This window comes from Phocoena sinus, chromosome X (genome assembly GCF_008692025.1).
Source record: "Phocoena sinus isolate mPhoSin1 chromosome X, mPhoSin1.pri, whole genome shotgun sequence".
NCBI classification, from domain to species: Eukaryota; Metazoa; Chordata; class Mammalia; order Artiodactyla; family Phocoenidae; genus Phocoena; species Phocoena sinus.
Window position 1 is genome coordinate 7,413,476 of NC_045784.1, and position 14,480 is coordinate 7,427,955.

Here is a 14,480-nt window from a genome sequence, read left to right on the forward strand (position 1 = left end):
TACAGCTGACACCACAGAAATACAAAGGATCATAAGAGACTACTATGAACAGTTGTATGCCAGTAAACTGGACAACCTAGAAGAAATGGATGAATTCCTAGAAACATACAATTTCCCAAAACTGAATCAGAAAGAAATAGAAAATATGAACAGACTGATTATTAGTAATTAAACTGAATCAGTAATTTAAAAACTCCCAACAAACAAAAGTTCAGGATCAGATAGCTTCACAGGTGAATTCTACCAACATTTAAAGAAGAGTTAACACTCATTCTTCTCAAACTATTTCCAAAAATTGAAAAGGAAGGAGTGCTTCTGAACTCATTCTATGAGGCCATCATCACCCCGACCAAAACCAAAGACACCACAAAAAAATAAAGCTACAGGTCAATATCACTCACGAACATAGATGCAGAAATGCTCAACAGAATACTAGCAAACCATGCTCAAGTGGGATTTATCCCAGGGATGCAAGGATTGTTCAGTATCCACAAATCAATCTAAGAGATACACACCATGTTAGCAAATTGAAGAATAAAAATCAAGATCATGTCAGTAGATGCAGAAAAAGCTTTTGACAAAATTCAGCATCATTTATGATAAAAGATCTCCAGAAAGTGGGTAGAGAGGGAACATAACTTGACCATATATGGCCATATGTGATAAGCTCACAGCTATCAAAAAAGCTTGTGGAGGAACAAAAGAACAAAAGAACAAAAGCTGAAAGCATTTCCTCTAAGATCAGGAGCAAGGCCCACTCTCACCACTTTTATTCAACATAGTATTGGAAGCCCTAGCCACAGCAATCAGACAAGAGAAAGAAGTAAAAGGAATCCAAACTGGAAAGGAAGAAGTAAAACTGTCACTGTTTGCAGATGACATGATACTATACACAGAGAATCCTAAAGACGCGACCAAAAATCTACTAGACCTCATCAGTGAATTCAGTAAAGTGGCAACATTTAAAGTTAAGGGATATGAAATTAATATACGGAAATCGTCTGCAGTTCTATACACTAACAATGAACTATCAGAAAGAGAAATTAAAAAAAAAAATTCAGTTTACAGCTGCATCAAAAAGAATAAAATACCCAGGAAGAAATCTAACCAAGGAGGTAAAAGACCTGTACTCAGAAAAGTGTTAAGTCATTGATGACAGAAATTGAAGACAACACAAACAAATGGAAAGATACACCATGCTCATGGATTGGAAGAATTAATGTTAAAATGACCATACTACCCAAGCCAATCCACAGATTGAATGCAATACCTATCAAAATACCAAAGGCATTTTTCACAGAACTAGAAAAAATAATCCAAAAACTGTATGGAAACACAAAAGACCCCGAATAGCCAAAACAACCTTGAGGAAGAAGAATAGAGCTGGCGGTATCATGCTCCCTGATTTCAAACTGTACTACAAAGCTACAGTAATCAAAGCAGCATGCTACTGGCACACACACACACACACACACACACACACACACACACACACACACACACAAAAGACACATGGGTCAATGGAACAGAGCGGAGAGCCCAGAAATAAACCCACACTTATATAATCAACTAATCTATGATGAAGGATGCAAGAAAACACAGAGGGGAAAAGACAGCCTCTTCAATAAATGGTGTTGGGAAAACTGGACAGCTACATACAAAAGAATCAAACTGGACTACTTTCCCATTCAATTTTAAAATGTTTAAAGGCTTAAATGTAAGATCTGAAACCATAAGACTCCTACAAGAAAGCATAGGTAGGTATGCTCTTGGACATCAGTCTTAGCAATATATTTTAGGATATCTCTCCTCAGGCAAGGGAAACAAACAAACAAACAAAAAACAAATGAGACTTTATCAAATTAAAACGCTATTGCACAGTGAAGGAAACTATCAATAAAACAGAAATGCAGCCTGCTGAATGGGAGAAGATAGTTGCAAACGTTATATCCGACGAGGGGTTAATATCCAAACTATACAGAAAACTCAGACAACTCAACATCAAAAAAACAACCAACCTGATTAAAAACTAGGCAGAGGACTTGAATAGACATTTTTCCAAAGAAGACATTCAGATGGCCAACAGACACATGAAAAGATGCTCAGTGTCACTAATCATTAGGGAAATGCAAATCAGAACCACAATAAGGTATCACCTCATACTTGTTAGAATGGCTATCATCAAAAAGACAACAAATAACAAACATTGGAGAGGATGTAGAGAAAAGGGAACCCTTGTGCACTGTTGGTGGGAATGTAAATTGGTGTCACCACTGTGGAAAACAGTAAGCAGGTTCTTCAAAAAGTTAAAAGTTGAACTGCCACACCATCTTGCAGTTCCACTTCTGGGTATTTTTCTGAAGAAAGCAAAAACGCTAGTTAGAAAAGATATATGAACCCCTATACTTATTACAGCATTATTTACAATAGCCAAGATGTGGAAACAACCTAAGTGTCCATTGTCAATAGATGAATGGGTAAAGAAGATGGGGTATATATGTGTGTATATATGTATACACACAGACACACATATATACACATACATATGTATATACATAATATGCAGTGAAATACTGGCCATAAAGAAGAAGGAAATCTTGCCATTTACAGTAGCACAGATGGACCTAGAGGGTATTATGCTAAATAAGTTGGAGAAAGAGAAATACTGCATGATTTCGCTTATATGTAGAATTAAAAACAAAACAAAACAAATGAACAACCATAACAAAACAGAAACAGACTCATAGCTACAGAGAACAAACTGGTGGTTGCCAGGCGGGTTGAGGGGGTGGGGATGAGGGAAATAAGTGATGGAGATTAAGAGGTACAAACTTCCAGTTATAAAATAAGTAAGTCACGGGGATGTCCTGTACAGCATAGGGTATAAGGTCAATAGTATTGTGTAAACTCTGTGTGGTGACAGTCGGTAACTAGAGTTATCATGGTGATCGTTTTGTAATGTATTAAAATATGTAATCAGTATGTTGAACACCTGAAGCCAATACAACATAGTAAGTCAATTATGCTTCAGTAAAAATTAATGAATGAATGGCTCATACAGCATGTGGCCTCTTGTGATTGGCCTTTCACTCAGCCTAATGTCTTCAAGGTACATCAGACTGTAGTATCTACCAGCACTTCCCTCCTTCTCATCGCTTGCATGAGTATGCCACGTTTTGTTTATCTTCTCATCCGCCCGTGGATGTTTGGACTACTTCCACCTTTTGGCTGTTTGAGTAAGGCTGCTATGAACATTTGTGTGCAAGTATTTGTTTGAACACCTGTTTTCAGGTCTTTTTGGTATACACCTAGGAGTGCAATTGCTGGGTCTGACTTCAGTTTTTACCAGGATGTCCCTGGTGCTGTGTTGAGAGGGTTTGAAGGGAGGAGGGAGGCGTGGAATCCAGGAGACGGGTGAGAAGCCTCCTGCGCTAATCAGGCTCAAGACGATGGTGACCCAGATGGAGGGTTGGTGATAGGAGGTCAAAACATGCTTAATCTCGAACACAGAGCCAACAGGATTTAATCTTGGACCAGATATAGGGTGTATGAAAGAGAGCTGGGTCCAGAATGACGCGAACCCTTTTTTTGCTGGAACAAATGGGAAGGTAGAGATCCTTGGCAGAGGGAATATCAGAAATTCCATTTTGGACGTGTTAAGTGTGAAATGCCAGTTAGAGCGCCAGTGGAAATGGCACGGTTGTTTGGTGACTCCACTAATTTAATGCTTGCGTTCTAGAAAGAGTCGTGGTAAACAATAAATTACTATCTAGGTTGATAAGGAAACCAACACAGAAGATCTCTTTCCGGAAGAGGTGGCGAGTCTGCCGAAGGAGAGGCCCGGCCGCAGGGCCCGCGGCTCGCCCTTCACGCGGAGCAGCACCGTTGTCCGTTCCCAGACCTTCTCGCCCGGAGCGCGAAGCCAGTACGTTTGCAGAGTAAGTCGGGAGTCCTTTGCCACCTGCCTGGAAGGATTCTTCATCGGTCGCGGGCGGGGCTGGGCAGCAGAGGGTTGGAGCTCCCGGCAGATCCTCACCTGCACGCAGGGTTGAGAACTCTGAGATAGGTGGAGGGGGAGACCCCACCTGCTGTGGTCCGTGGAGACAGGACAGCAGGTTGGAGTTTGGCCGGCCGTGGCCGTGTGACAGTGACGGCACGGACTAGCAGAGACGAGGCGCTGTTGAGGATAAGTGCTCACGACGCGGCAGACTGGGGCGCCGTGTGGCTCGAGCAGAACTTTGACCCTCCCGCTCCTCTGACGGGGGTGGTTGGAGAAAGCATCTTCCCTTGAAAGGGCTCCCAAGGAGCCGCTGCATTAGGGCAAAGCCAGAGTTTGATCATATGAGAGAGGCAGACCCTCAGGCCTACGTGGGAGACACTGAGGGGTCCCCAGGCCCACCCTCAGGCTCAGAAATTGGCTAGGACTCACGGAACTCAGAAAAGCCGTCGTATCCACGATGATGGTGCGCCGCAGGGAAGGGGTGCAGACCGACGCGCAGAGGGAAGAGGCGTCGGGCAGCGCTCCGGAGAGACCGGGCGGAGCTTCCAGCCCTTCTCCCGCAGAGGAGTTGTGCGGCAGCTCTCCCCTCTCGGAGCAGTGGCAGCGTGCCCGGAGCACAGCCGACCAGGGACGCTCACCCGAGGCTTGGTGCCCAGGGGTTTTGTAGGGGTGGTCACGGGGCACAGCTGGTGGCCGGCGTGGCTGACCTTCGTCTGCAGCCCCTCCAGGGTCAAGCTGGTGGCCCAGGGCCCCCCTCACATTGTCAGCAGAGACTGTGCGGCCGGGCCAAGGCCCCCAGGTAAACAGAGACACTTAGAACGTTCTAGGGACTCACAGGTCACTGCCCAGGAGCTGAGCAGGGAGCCCACCTTTCTTGGGCAGGGAATCCTTTACTCACAGGAGGGAGCAACAGGGGCTGGGGCCCAGGTGGCCACGTTTGCGAGGCCTGCAGCTCCTCTCCCCACGCAGTGAGGTGTCCCGGTCGCGCTGCCCCGGGCAGCCCAGGGTCAGGCGGGGCACTCCCGCCCCATCAGGCTGCAGCCCTGTGGGGCCTGGTGCTTCATCACGCGGCTGGAGGTGCCTGATCGAAGGCCATCCTTCCTTATCCTAGACTCCGGCCGAACCCCTGTGGAGCAGGCTCCCGCCTGCTTGCTGAGGAGGACGGGGCGGTGAAGGAGGAAGCCCTTCACCTCCCCAGAGACAGGCCTCCAGCCCCTGCACTGTGCTTTGCGCCCTGCACAAAGACACACGCACTGACCGGCGATGCTTCTAGAGGCCTCTGTTTTTATATATGTTTGTGATGACTGGGAGGCACGTAAGTGCAGTGCTGCAACATTTCCTGCTATCTGGGGTTCATTGGCATGGAAAGTAAGGCCGTGAAGGCCAGGACTTTGCTTTCACACAGATACATGTTGATCCTGAAATGAAAACCTGCCGCCAAATGAAATACGTAACGTCTCGGCTCCCGTCAAGTCGGCATTATTTATTTTTCTTTTTAAAGACAGGCCTTTTCCCTTGACGGGCAGGGTGGGTGTTAGTGGTGTGGGCTTGTCCTCCTGCCAGGAACGAGGCTCTTATCTGGAACGCCACTCTTCCCAGCTCTTGCCAAAGCTAGAAACACGGCAGATGAGAATGACTGATAAAAAGTGACAGGCGCTGAGGAGAGTGCGGGTTTTCATGGGCGTCACACCGTACCGAGTGGCAGTTGGCATTGACAGGACCGAAATTGTGTGGCTCGATTAGCCTGGAAAACCTCAGCTGGTTCGGTTGATGGACCTGAAGCAGGGGTGGGGCTGGGGGTTGGTCTGCTTATTTGGTTTGTCTTTGTTTGGCCTGAAACTCTTGTGTGGGGTCTTCTTGTAAGCGAAACCCAAAGTCTTGGTAAAAGCTCTAAACGTCATAACTGTTTGAGCACCTGCTCGAGAAACAAAATAATCCAGTTCAGAGTACACAGAGAATGAATGTTGAATTCTTGAGGAAGTGTTTCTGAACCTCCGTCTTTTTGGTGTAGCTTTATCGTAGTGACAGCGACAGTTCAACGCTGCCCCGGAAGTCCCCCTTTGTCCGAAACACTTTGGAAAGACGAACCCTTCGCTATAAGCAGGTATGTGCCACGTAGACTGATCTGCCGTCTGTATGTACCCTGGGAGTTACTTCTACAAACCTGAAGGGGTAATATTTTAGGTAAGGTTAATTGAAAGGTAATATGTTTACTTCCTTGTTTACTTAGATATAATTTTTAAAAGTGTATATAATGTCAATATGTTACCCATATTTGTTGATTTCCTAAGATAATGTCATAATCTAAGATAATACATGATCTTTACGTTTTAAAATATAATAAATTAATAAACAGCCATTCTGTATAAGAGATTCTTCTTTCTTTTTTGACAAGGGAGTATATACAGTTTAGAAAATTTGGGTCTTTCAACTTGGAGCATTCTCCTGCATAGGACTGTTCTACAGTTTTCCTTTATATACACCGGATTCTTTCTCCACATCATGCCAGTTTACACACTTTTGCTACTTTTAATTTGTAAGGTAGTGCCCGGGCAAGAATTCTTTGAAAGAAAAAAAAGTCCCAGATCTCCTTGTGGTGGTTGTATTTAGAGTAGCCGCTGACTGAGAATGATAAGAAAATACATAACTCGGCAACAAAAGTATTTCTCAGCAGCCATGCTGTTGGCATTTTGGCCTAGGTCTGTCTTTGTTGGGGGCTGTCCTGTGCACTGTGGACCGTTGAGCTGCATCCCTGGCCTTGATCCACAAGTTGCCAGTATCACTCCCTCCCCCAGTTGTGACGACCAAAAATGTCCCCTGAGGGCCCAAGTCACCTGTGGTTGGGAACGAGTGAGCTCTGCTATGAATTCAGTGGAGCTTTTAAATGAGTTTGTGTTTATTAAGTCACTTAGATTTGCATTTAACTTCTGTATATGTGCAAAATAGTGTTATGGGTGTGTAAAACGCATATTCAGTCCTCCCAGCAACGCTGATAGGCTCGTGGATTTGTGATTTTGTTGCACTAACTGCCTTCCCCAGCGTTGTTAGCCATGGCGTGGGAAGTACTGCTCTCAGCTCTGTGTACAAAAGTCTATTCTCGTCTTAGAGCTTTCTTGAAAACAAGAGACTTGCTTACTTCAGGCGTGTATGGGGAGGAGCGTTTTTTTTTGTTGTTGTTGATGTTTGGCCTCGCTGCGCGGCTTGCAGTTGTAGTTCTCCGACCAGGGATTGAATTTGCACCCCAGCATTGGAAGCAGGGAGTCCTAACCATTGGACTACCAGGGAATTCCCTGGGGAGGAACGTTTTTGACAGCTTGTGTGTGTTCAACCAGAAAGCCCTCAACGTGGTTTATAATGTGCTTTTTCCCCGTTATACAGTAGGCCATTAAGATTTTGCCATGTCGGTATATTTTTCATCTTTTTACAATAGCTGCGTGTTCTGCGGGCCTTATAATGTATTTGATCACTTTTCTCTTGTCAGGTATTTAGGATTTTTTCTGTCATAAACCTTTTGCACATCACCAGCTGTGCCTTTCAGATGCAAGTCAAATGCAATTTCAGAACCAAAGAAAACACAACATTTTGTGGCTCTTGCTTATATTGTCAAGTAGCACTTGAGAAAGATGACGCCCCCCTGCCCCGTGTGAGAGGGTATGTCTCTCTGCGCTTTAGCCAAAGCCTAGGTCGTCATTACAGCGGACAGCTTGCTGTCACTGGCTCTTTACCGGAGTGGAGGTTTGAACCCGTGTGGCCCACATCCGTGTTGTGTTGGCGTCGGGCCACGCTGCGGGTGTCTCCCTCCAGTGGGGTCGGTCACTCGGGGAAGAAGGTGCAGGCAGGGCGCGGGCGGGGTGGGCGCGCTCACGGCCGCCGTCTCGCAGCCCTGCAGGTCCTCCCTGGCGGCGCTGGCGGCGCGCACGTCCCTGGACCTGGAGCTGGACCTCCAGGCGTCGCGGACGCGGCAGCGGCAGCTGAACGAGGAGCTGTGCGCCCTGCGCGAGCTGCGCCAGCGCCTGGAGGACGCCCAGCTCCGCGGCCACGCCGAGCCCCCGGCCTGGCTGCTGCGCGACGAGCGCTTCCGGAGCCTGCTGCGGGAGGCCGAGAGGCAGGTGAGGCCCCGGCCCGCCAACGGGGGGAGGGGGCAGGCGGGCGGGCCTTTCTCGCCTCCCGGTGCCCGGAGCTGGCAGGGGCTTCCATCGGTCTTCCTTAAAACTGGAAGCAAACCCGTCTGGTTCACCCCGCGTTGCTGTTCCAGACGAGACAGACCAAACTTGACTTCCATCAAGAACAGGCAGCTGAGAAGATGCTGAAGAAGGCCTCCAAAGGGGTGTGCCAGCTGCGCGGGCAGAACCTCAAAGAGCCCATCCAGGTGCAGGCGTTCAGGTGGGGAGAAGCCCAGGCCTCACTCTCCCGCTTGCTTTTTCCTGTCATACCTTTGTCATTATAAAGAGTAAAGTAAGTATTGAGAAGGACCCACAGGAAGTCGAGGACAAAGCAGGAATCTCCCCTGCTGTTAGCATTGTGCGGAGTTTCTTCCGATCTTGTTTTCTAAACACTGTTTTTTCATGCTGCTTGTAATCACAGTGTGGGTTCGAGTTTGCATTTAGCTCTTTTTAAATTAAAATACCCCATTTGCCACATCATCTGTTATCTTTTTTGGCTGTAATGTCTCATCTAACAGATATAATTTACCTATTTTATACCCTGCTTCTTTCCAAACGTTTGCTCCTGTAAACAGCACAGTGATCTACATATAGATACATATGTGTATCACCTTTGCCTTTTTAGTTAACTTTTTTTTTAATTTAGTTAACTTTTGATTGAAGCATAATAGACATACAGGAAAGCATGCATATCGTCCTATATATGAAATATTTCAGTGAATTGTCATAAACCCTACATGGCAAGAATCAAATGTCATCAGCACCCCCAGATTTCCCACACCAGAATAACCACCATCTTGAATTTGAATAGTGTAGATTAGCTTTCCCTGTTTTTATTTTTTATATGAGGAAAATCACCCAGTCAATCTATTTTCTTTTGTGTCTGGCTTTTTAAAAAATTGAGGTGAAATTCACGAAGCATAAGATTAACCATTTTAAAGTGAACAATTCCATGGCACTTAGTACAGTCACAATCTGTATTCAGTTCCAGAACATTTCCGTCACCCCAAAAGGAAACCCTGTACCCCCGGTAAGCAGTCACTCCCCATGCCAACCTCTCGTCAGCTCTTGGCAGCCACCGTTCTCCTTTCCGTCTCTCTGGGTTTGCCTTTTCTGGACCTTTCATATAAGAGCAGTCATACAGTATGTGGCCTTTTGTGTTTGGCTTCTTTCACTTAGGATAGTATTTTTAAGGTTCATCAGTGTTGTAGCATGAATCAGTGCAGTGTTCCTTTTTAGGGCTGAATAATGTGTGCCTGACGTCTAGCCTTAATTTTTTTATACCGTGAATTTTTACCTCCCCATCATGAAAGAGTATAAAACACTATAGCTATCTTCCTTCAACTATGATTTAGAACTCCGTGTATAGTTTTTCATTTATTCATAAAGAAAATATTTGCTGAGCATCTACGTATACCAGGCACTGTTCTAGGCACTGGAGACAAACCCTTGCCCTCATGGGGCTTTGTAACTTCTATTAAAATTTAGAGAGGGGGCCGGGGCAAGAAACTTTAGAGGGTTTGTATACAGATGTGCCCTGGGGATTGAAATTCAGTGTGTTCTCTGAGTCAGAAAAGCTGTCATTGATGGCAGAGCCTCTTGCCACCTTTCACTGCATTTCTATCAGCCTCTAACCTGTAATTCTTTCCAATCGCAGGGAGAAGATAGCATTTTTTACAAGACCAAGGATTAACGTACCTCCTCTGCCCGCCGACGATGTTTGATGTAGTGCTTTGTACACATAAAGTATTTATCTGCCTGTTTTATTTTCATGAAGTTCTTAGACTAGCTAAATTTGTCTTTAAAATATTTGTGCAAAGCTATTAATATACACATTTTGTAAAAAATAAATAAAAACAAAACACATATATCTATACATATATATTTTATAATAGTGACGGCAACAGGGCTTGGTTTTTCCTTGTTGTGAAATTGACATCTCTGAAGACAGGTTATTTTATAAGAGATCAATTATCATGTTAAGAGTGTACAGTTTTTACGCTGTTTTATTTGACTTAAAGGCTGGAAGACAGAAACGAAGTGAGTTCAGGCAAATTCACTGTATTGTAATTTATTTATAGTACTTTTTTTTTCCTTGAAGGAAAATACTGACTTTAAGATGTATTTTAAGACTGAAATTTTGTTCTTCAGTATTTGTCATGCGGTAGAATGGAACTTTGGGGCCGGTTTTGTGTCTGACATCCGAAGTGCAAACACTACGGGCTGAACTCGTCACTCGTCCCGTTTCTCCTGTGTGCATTTATCATGTATATTGTACGCTTTCGCACCCTTTGTGTTCTGTTAAGATGCCACCTTAGGGGCTCAGTCCTGAGTCAGTGCGGCGTGTGCGTTGCGGAGCTCGGTCTCCCGCGCGGGCTGGGCACCCGTAGCCCCTGGTTTCCGTGCACCTTTCCGTGCCCACCCCGGGTCTGAGGCTGGTCACGGAGCCCCCGGCAGCCACACAGCCCACCCTCACCCGGCCTCGGCAGCCCCGCCTGCCTTTCCAGTCCGCCCCATCTGATCCTGACCGACAAGGAGGGCGGTGGTGGAGCTTCTGCTCTGCTGCTCTGCCCTGCAGGAAAGTGAAAAGAGAAGAAGGAAGGTGCGTTTTCACTGAGTCACTGGATCCGCTGATGGATAGAGCAGTCACGACATGGACACGATAACCTTTGAAGGCGCTTTCTTGAGGAAGCCAGCTTCCGTGGGAACTACAACTACCCGGCGAGTCACTCACAGGAAAGCATGTGCTTTCGATCGGAGGGCCCCCGCCCCATACTGGAGTCGTCCCAATATTTCTTAAGAAATCTTAGAACTAGCTCATGAGGCAGAAATTCTTTACGTAATAAAACTATACCATCCTTTAAAAATGCCAGGTGGTATAGTTTGCCTAATACATATTTATTATATATGAAATGCACTCTCCTTCATGAGGCCTCGGAGAAGTAAACGAGGTGAGTCACACAAAATGTAAAAGAAAACGGAACCCTCCCCCTGGGTCTTTGTGCCCCTCCCTTGAAAGTGCCCCTTCCCCCTTAATCAGCAGCATCGCTCTTCTCCTTGGTCTGTAAGCACTCCCTTGTATAACCCACCTTCCTTTTCACATTTATTAAAAATGAATTTTGTAAAAGCATTTCATTGATATGTGACCTATCACGGACAGTGAAGTTGTCTGTGGTGGTAAGGCTGAAAACTCTGTGCTTTTTCACACTTGTCACTTCTTGCTATGTATTTCTGCCTCTAGTCCCGCTTTTTTTTCTTTTTTCTTTTGCTAATTTCTCTGCATATATACCCACAACAGAGGTAGAGACACAAAACACGTGAGTGCTTGCCAGAAGTGACACCCCCAGGAGACAGCGTTGCTGCTCGGGTCAGGTTGGTGGCAGGCCCTCTCTGTCCCCAGCTGTTGAAACTTCAGATTGATGGGTTGGCTGCCGCTGGACTCGGGGGGGGGGGGGGGGGGGGTGTGTGTGTGTGGAGAGCAAGTCATATGCGTCTGAGGTACATGGCTCCCCAGACGTGGGAGAGCCCCGGCCGCGTTGCCGGGCCTGTGTTTAGGCACTGCCACTTGAAGCTCTAAGTGGGTGGAAGGGTTGAGGTAGCTTTCCTGCTAACCCCTACAAAGTAGCAACGTGGGAAAACCCACTGTGCCAATACAGAAAGCCCGCAAGGGTTTTCAAATGTCACTGCCCACTAGACACAGGTTTCTGTTTGGAATGCTTCCCCACCCCAGAGTTAAAAAAAAAAAAAGGAAAGAAATCGCTCCTTTGCCCCACCAGAAACAAATGCAGCCCCAGCTTTGGTGTCAGTTCAAGGAGCGCTGTGTTTTGCGCCTTTCCCCTGTGCTTCTCCGCCTCCCTCCTGCGTCTGTCTGCTTTCGCACCTGAATGGGACCATAGTCAGAAAGGAAGGAAAAGCTAGGCTGATGAAGGACGGGGAGGTGACGGGTCCGTGCTACTCGCAGTCTGTGCTGGAAGTGGCACGTGGACAGCGACAGAGGCCAGGCCAGCAGGCAGGGCACGAGGCACCCTAACTGGCTTCTCTTTCGTGATCGATTGTGCAGCTTCCGACTAGTTAAGACTGCCACCCCCTGGAAAATATCCCACATGTCCGAAAAGTGAAGTCCTGTCGTCTTAAGGGGTATTTTCTTATGTTTAAGTTTGCCCATAATCGTGCCTTGGACAATCCGAAGTCTGCCACCAGGGTCCTTTAGAAACAGTGTGATGAGTAAAAAGGGAATTCGGTCTTCACTTCATCTGGTCACGTAATTGTCACCACGGAAATAAGTAACCTTCTGTTGTGGGAATAAGTTATAATCAGTATTCATCTCTATTTTTGTCACTGTTCTAATTGTGTCATTTGTATTGTTTGAAAGTATTTCTTCTACAAAATTAAACTAACCTGCCTTAAGAACAGAATGGAAATGTGTGATTTTTTAAAAAAAATGTAATTAGAGACTTAAATATATTAAAATGTATATAATTTTTTTCAACATAAAAATAGAGGTATGGGGGCTTCCCTGGTGGCGCAGTGGTTGAGAGTCCGCCTGCCGATGCAGGGGACGCGGGTTCGTGCCCCGGTCCGGGAAGATCCCACGTGCCGCGGAGCGGCTGGGCCCGTGAGCCATGGCCGCTGAGCCTGCGCGTCCGGAGCCTGTGCTCCGCCACGGGAGAGGCCACAGCAGTGAGAGGCCCGCGTACTGAAAAAAAAAACAAACCCTGTTCCGGTTAACCGTCACCCCCATTTCTGCGCCTCCCCCCCCCCCCGCTCCCCGCCCCCGGTAACTGCTAATCTTTCTCTCTCTGTGGATTTGCCTATTGTGGACGTTTCCTGGAATTAGAATCACATGCTGTGTGTGCTGGCTTTGTTCGCTCAGCATCATGTCTTCTGGGCTCGTCCGCATTGTAGCCTGTGTCAGGACTTCACTCCTTTCTACTGCTGAGTAATATTCCTTTGTGTAGATTGACCACGTTGTGTTTGTTTGTTCGGCAGTTCGTGGCCATTTGGGTTGTTTCCACTTTTGGGCTGATAGGGATAATGTTGCTGTGTACATTTGTGGACATAGGTCTTTATTTCTCTTGGCTCTATACATAAAAGTAGAATTTCTAGATCATATGGTAATTCTATGTTTAACCATTTGAAGAACTGCCAGACTATTTCCAAAGCAGCTGCCCGTTTTATATTCCTACCAGCAGTGTACAAGGGCTTCAATTTCTCCACTTCCTGGCCAACATTTGTCATTTTGATCATTGTCATCTTCACAGGTGCACAGTGCCATCTCAGCGCAGTTGTGTCGGTTTTTAATTCACAGGATCCATCCCCCCTACCACACACACACCTTTGTAATTTGTGTGTTTTCTGATCTCCCACAGCCTGGACTTGGCTCATTGTATCCCTGGGTGTAGTTTAACATGTTCCTCTGAACTTTATTTCCTAAAAATAAATGCTGAAAAAAAGCTGCTGTTGAACCTAAAAGCTTGATCAGATTCCAGTTCGTTTTTTTCCTTTCTTTTTTGGGGGCTGGGATGGGTGGCAAGACATACCTTCATCCATCAGGTGACTTACAATGTTTCTTTTTATAGGGTTTGCAACTATTGATACCTAGATCCATTAATTCACTAAGGGTTGAAAAATGATGATATTCTCTCAATTTTTAAAACATTATTATTTACTTTGAAATGCCTTTATAAAGAGAAACTTACTAGTCTCTTTGGTTATCCAGTGGTACAGTTTGTATGGGAAAAGCAAGATAAATGCTTGATTTTTTTCTTTATTGACCCGTTTTGAAAATAATTGTTTCCCCAGCACTGTTACAGTGGTGACCAATTTTTTTTGGTTTTTGGAAATTTTTTTTTTTTTTTAGTATCGTTATTATTAACACAAATTTAAATATGTTTGGTGTGCTTTAATCCATTGGAGTTGTTATCCTTATTAACGCTCACATTCCCGCCTCTGTAGCTGGGGCAACCTCTACTGGTTGACTGCTGGGTCCTTTTTTATATGTCCCCAGGACTCTGAGATGGCTTCCTTGCTACTGAAACGGAGCGGGACCCTACAGAGCCTTCCCGGGGACAGACACTTGCCCAGGCCCTGTGTCCCCTGCCCACCTCTTGTATGTAGAAAAGCTTTAGCATCCTAGACCTTCCCTGAGTTCCAAAAAGAAAAATTTAATAGCAGAAAAAAAACACCAGAAACCAAAGAAAATATTCAAGTAAGACTTAGAATAACAGTTGAGCCATAAGACAAGGTCAAGGGCCTTTGGTTCTTCTTCAGGGGCTACAGATAATACCCTGGGCTGTACCCTTCAGTTGTCTGCAGGC

The 14,480-nt window shown here is 45.8% G+C and overlaps 1 protein-coding gene across 3 annotated transcripts in view; it reads left to right on the forward strand.

Moving 5' to 3' along the window:
* The window catches only part of WWC3 (WWC family member 3), a 123,758-nt gene extending 111,188 nt beyond the window's left edge, over positions 1-12,570 (forward strand). For 2 of the 3 annotated variants that reach the window (XM_032618783.1, XM_032618781.1), the window contains exons 19-23: positions 3,774-3,938; positions 6,012-6,104; positions 7,882-8,109; positions 8,256-8,383; positions 9,821-12,570. In XM_032618783.1, coding sequence (XP_032474674.1) covers positions 3,774-3,938; positions 6,012-6,104; positions 7,882-8,109; positions 8,256-8,383; positions 9,821-9,887 — 681 coding nt within the window. In that variant the 3' untranslated portion in view covers positions 9,888-12,570. The remainder of the gene's footprint in view (positions 1-3,773; positions 3,939-6,011; positions 6,105-7,881; positions 8,110-8,255; positions 8,384-9,820) is intronic. The other variant, XM_032618782.1, reaches the window with a different exon arrangement.
* Positions 12,571-14,480: the final 1,910 nt, after the last annotated feature.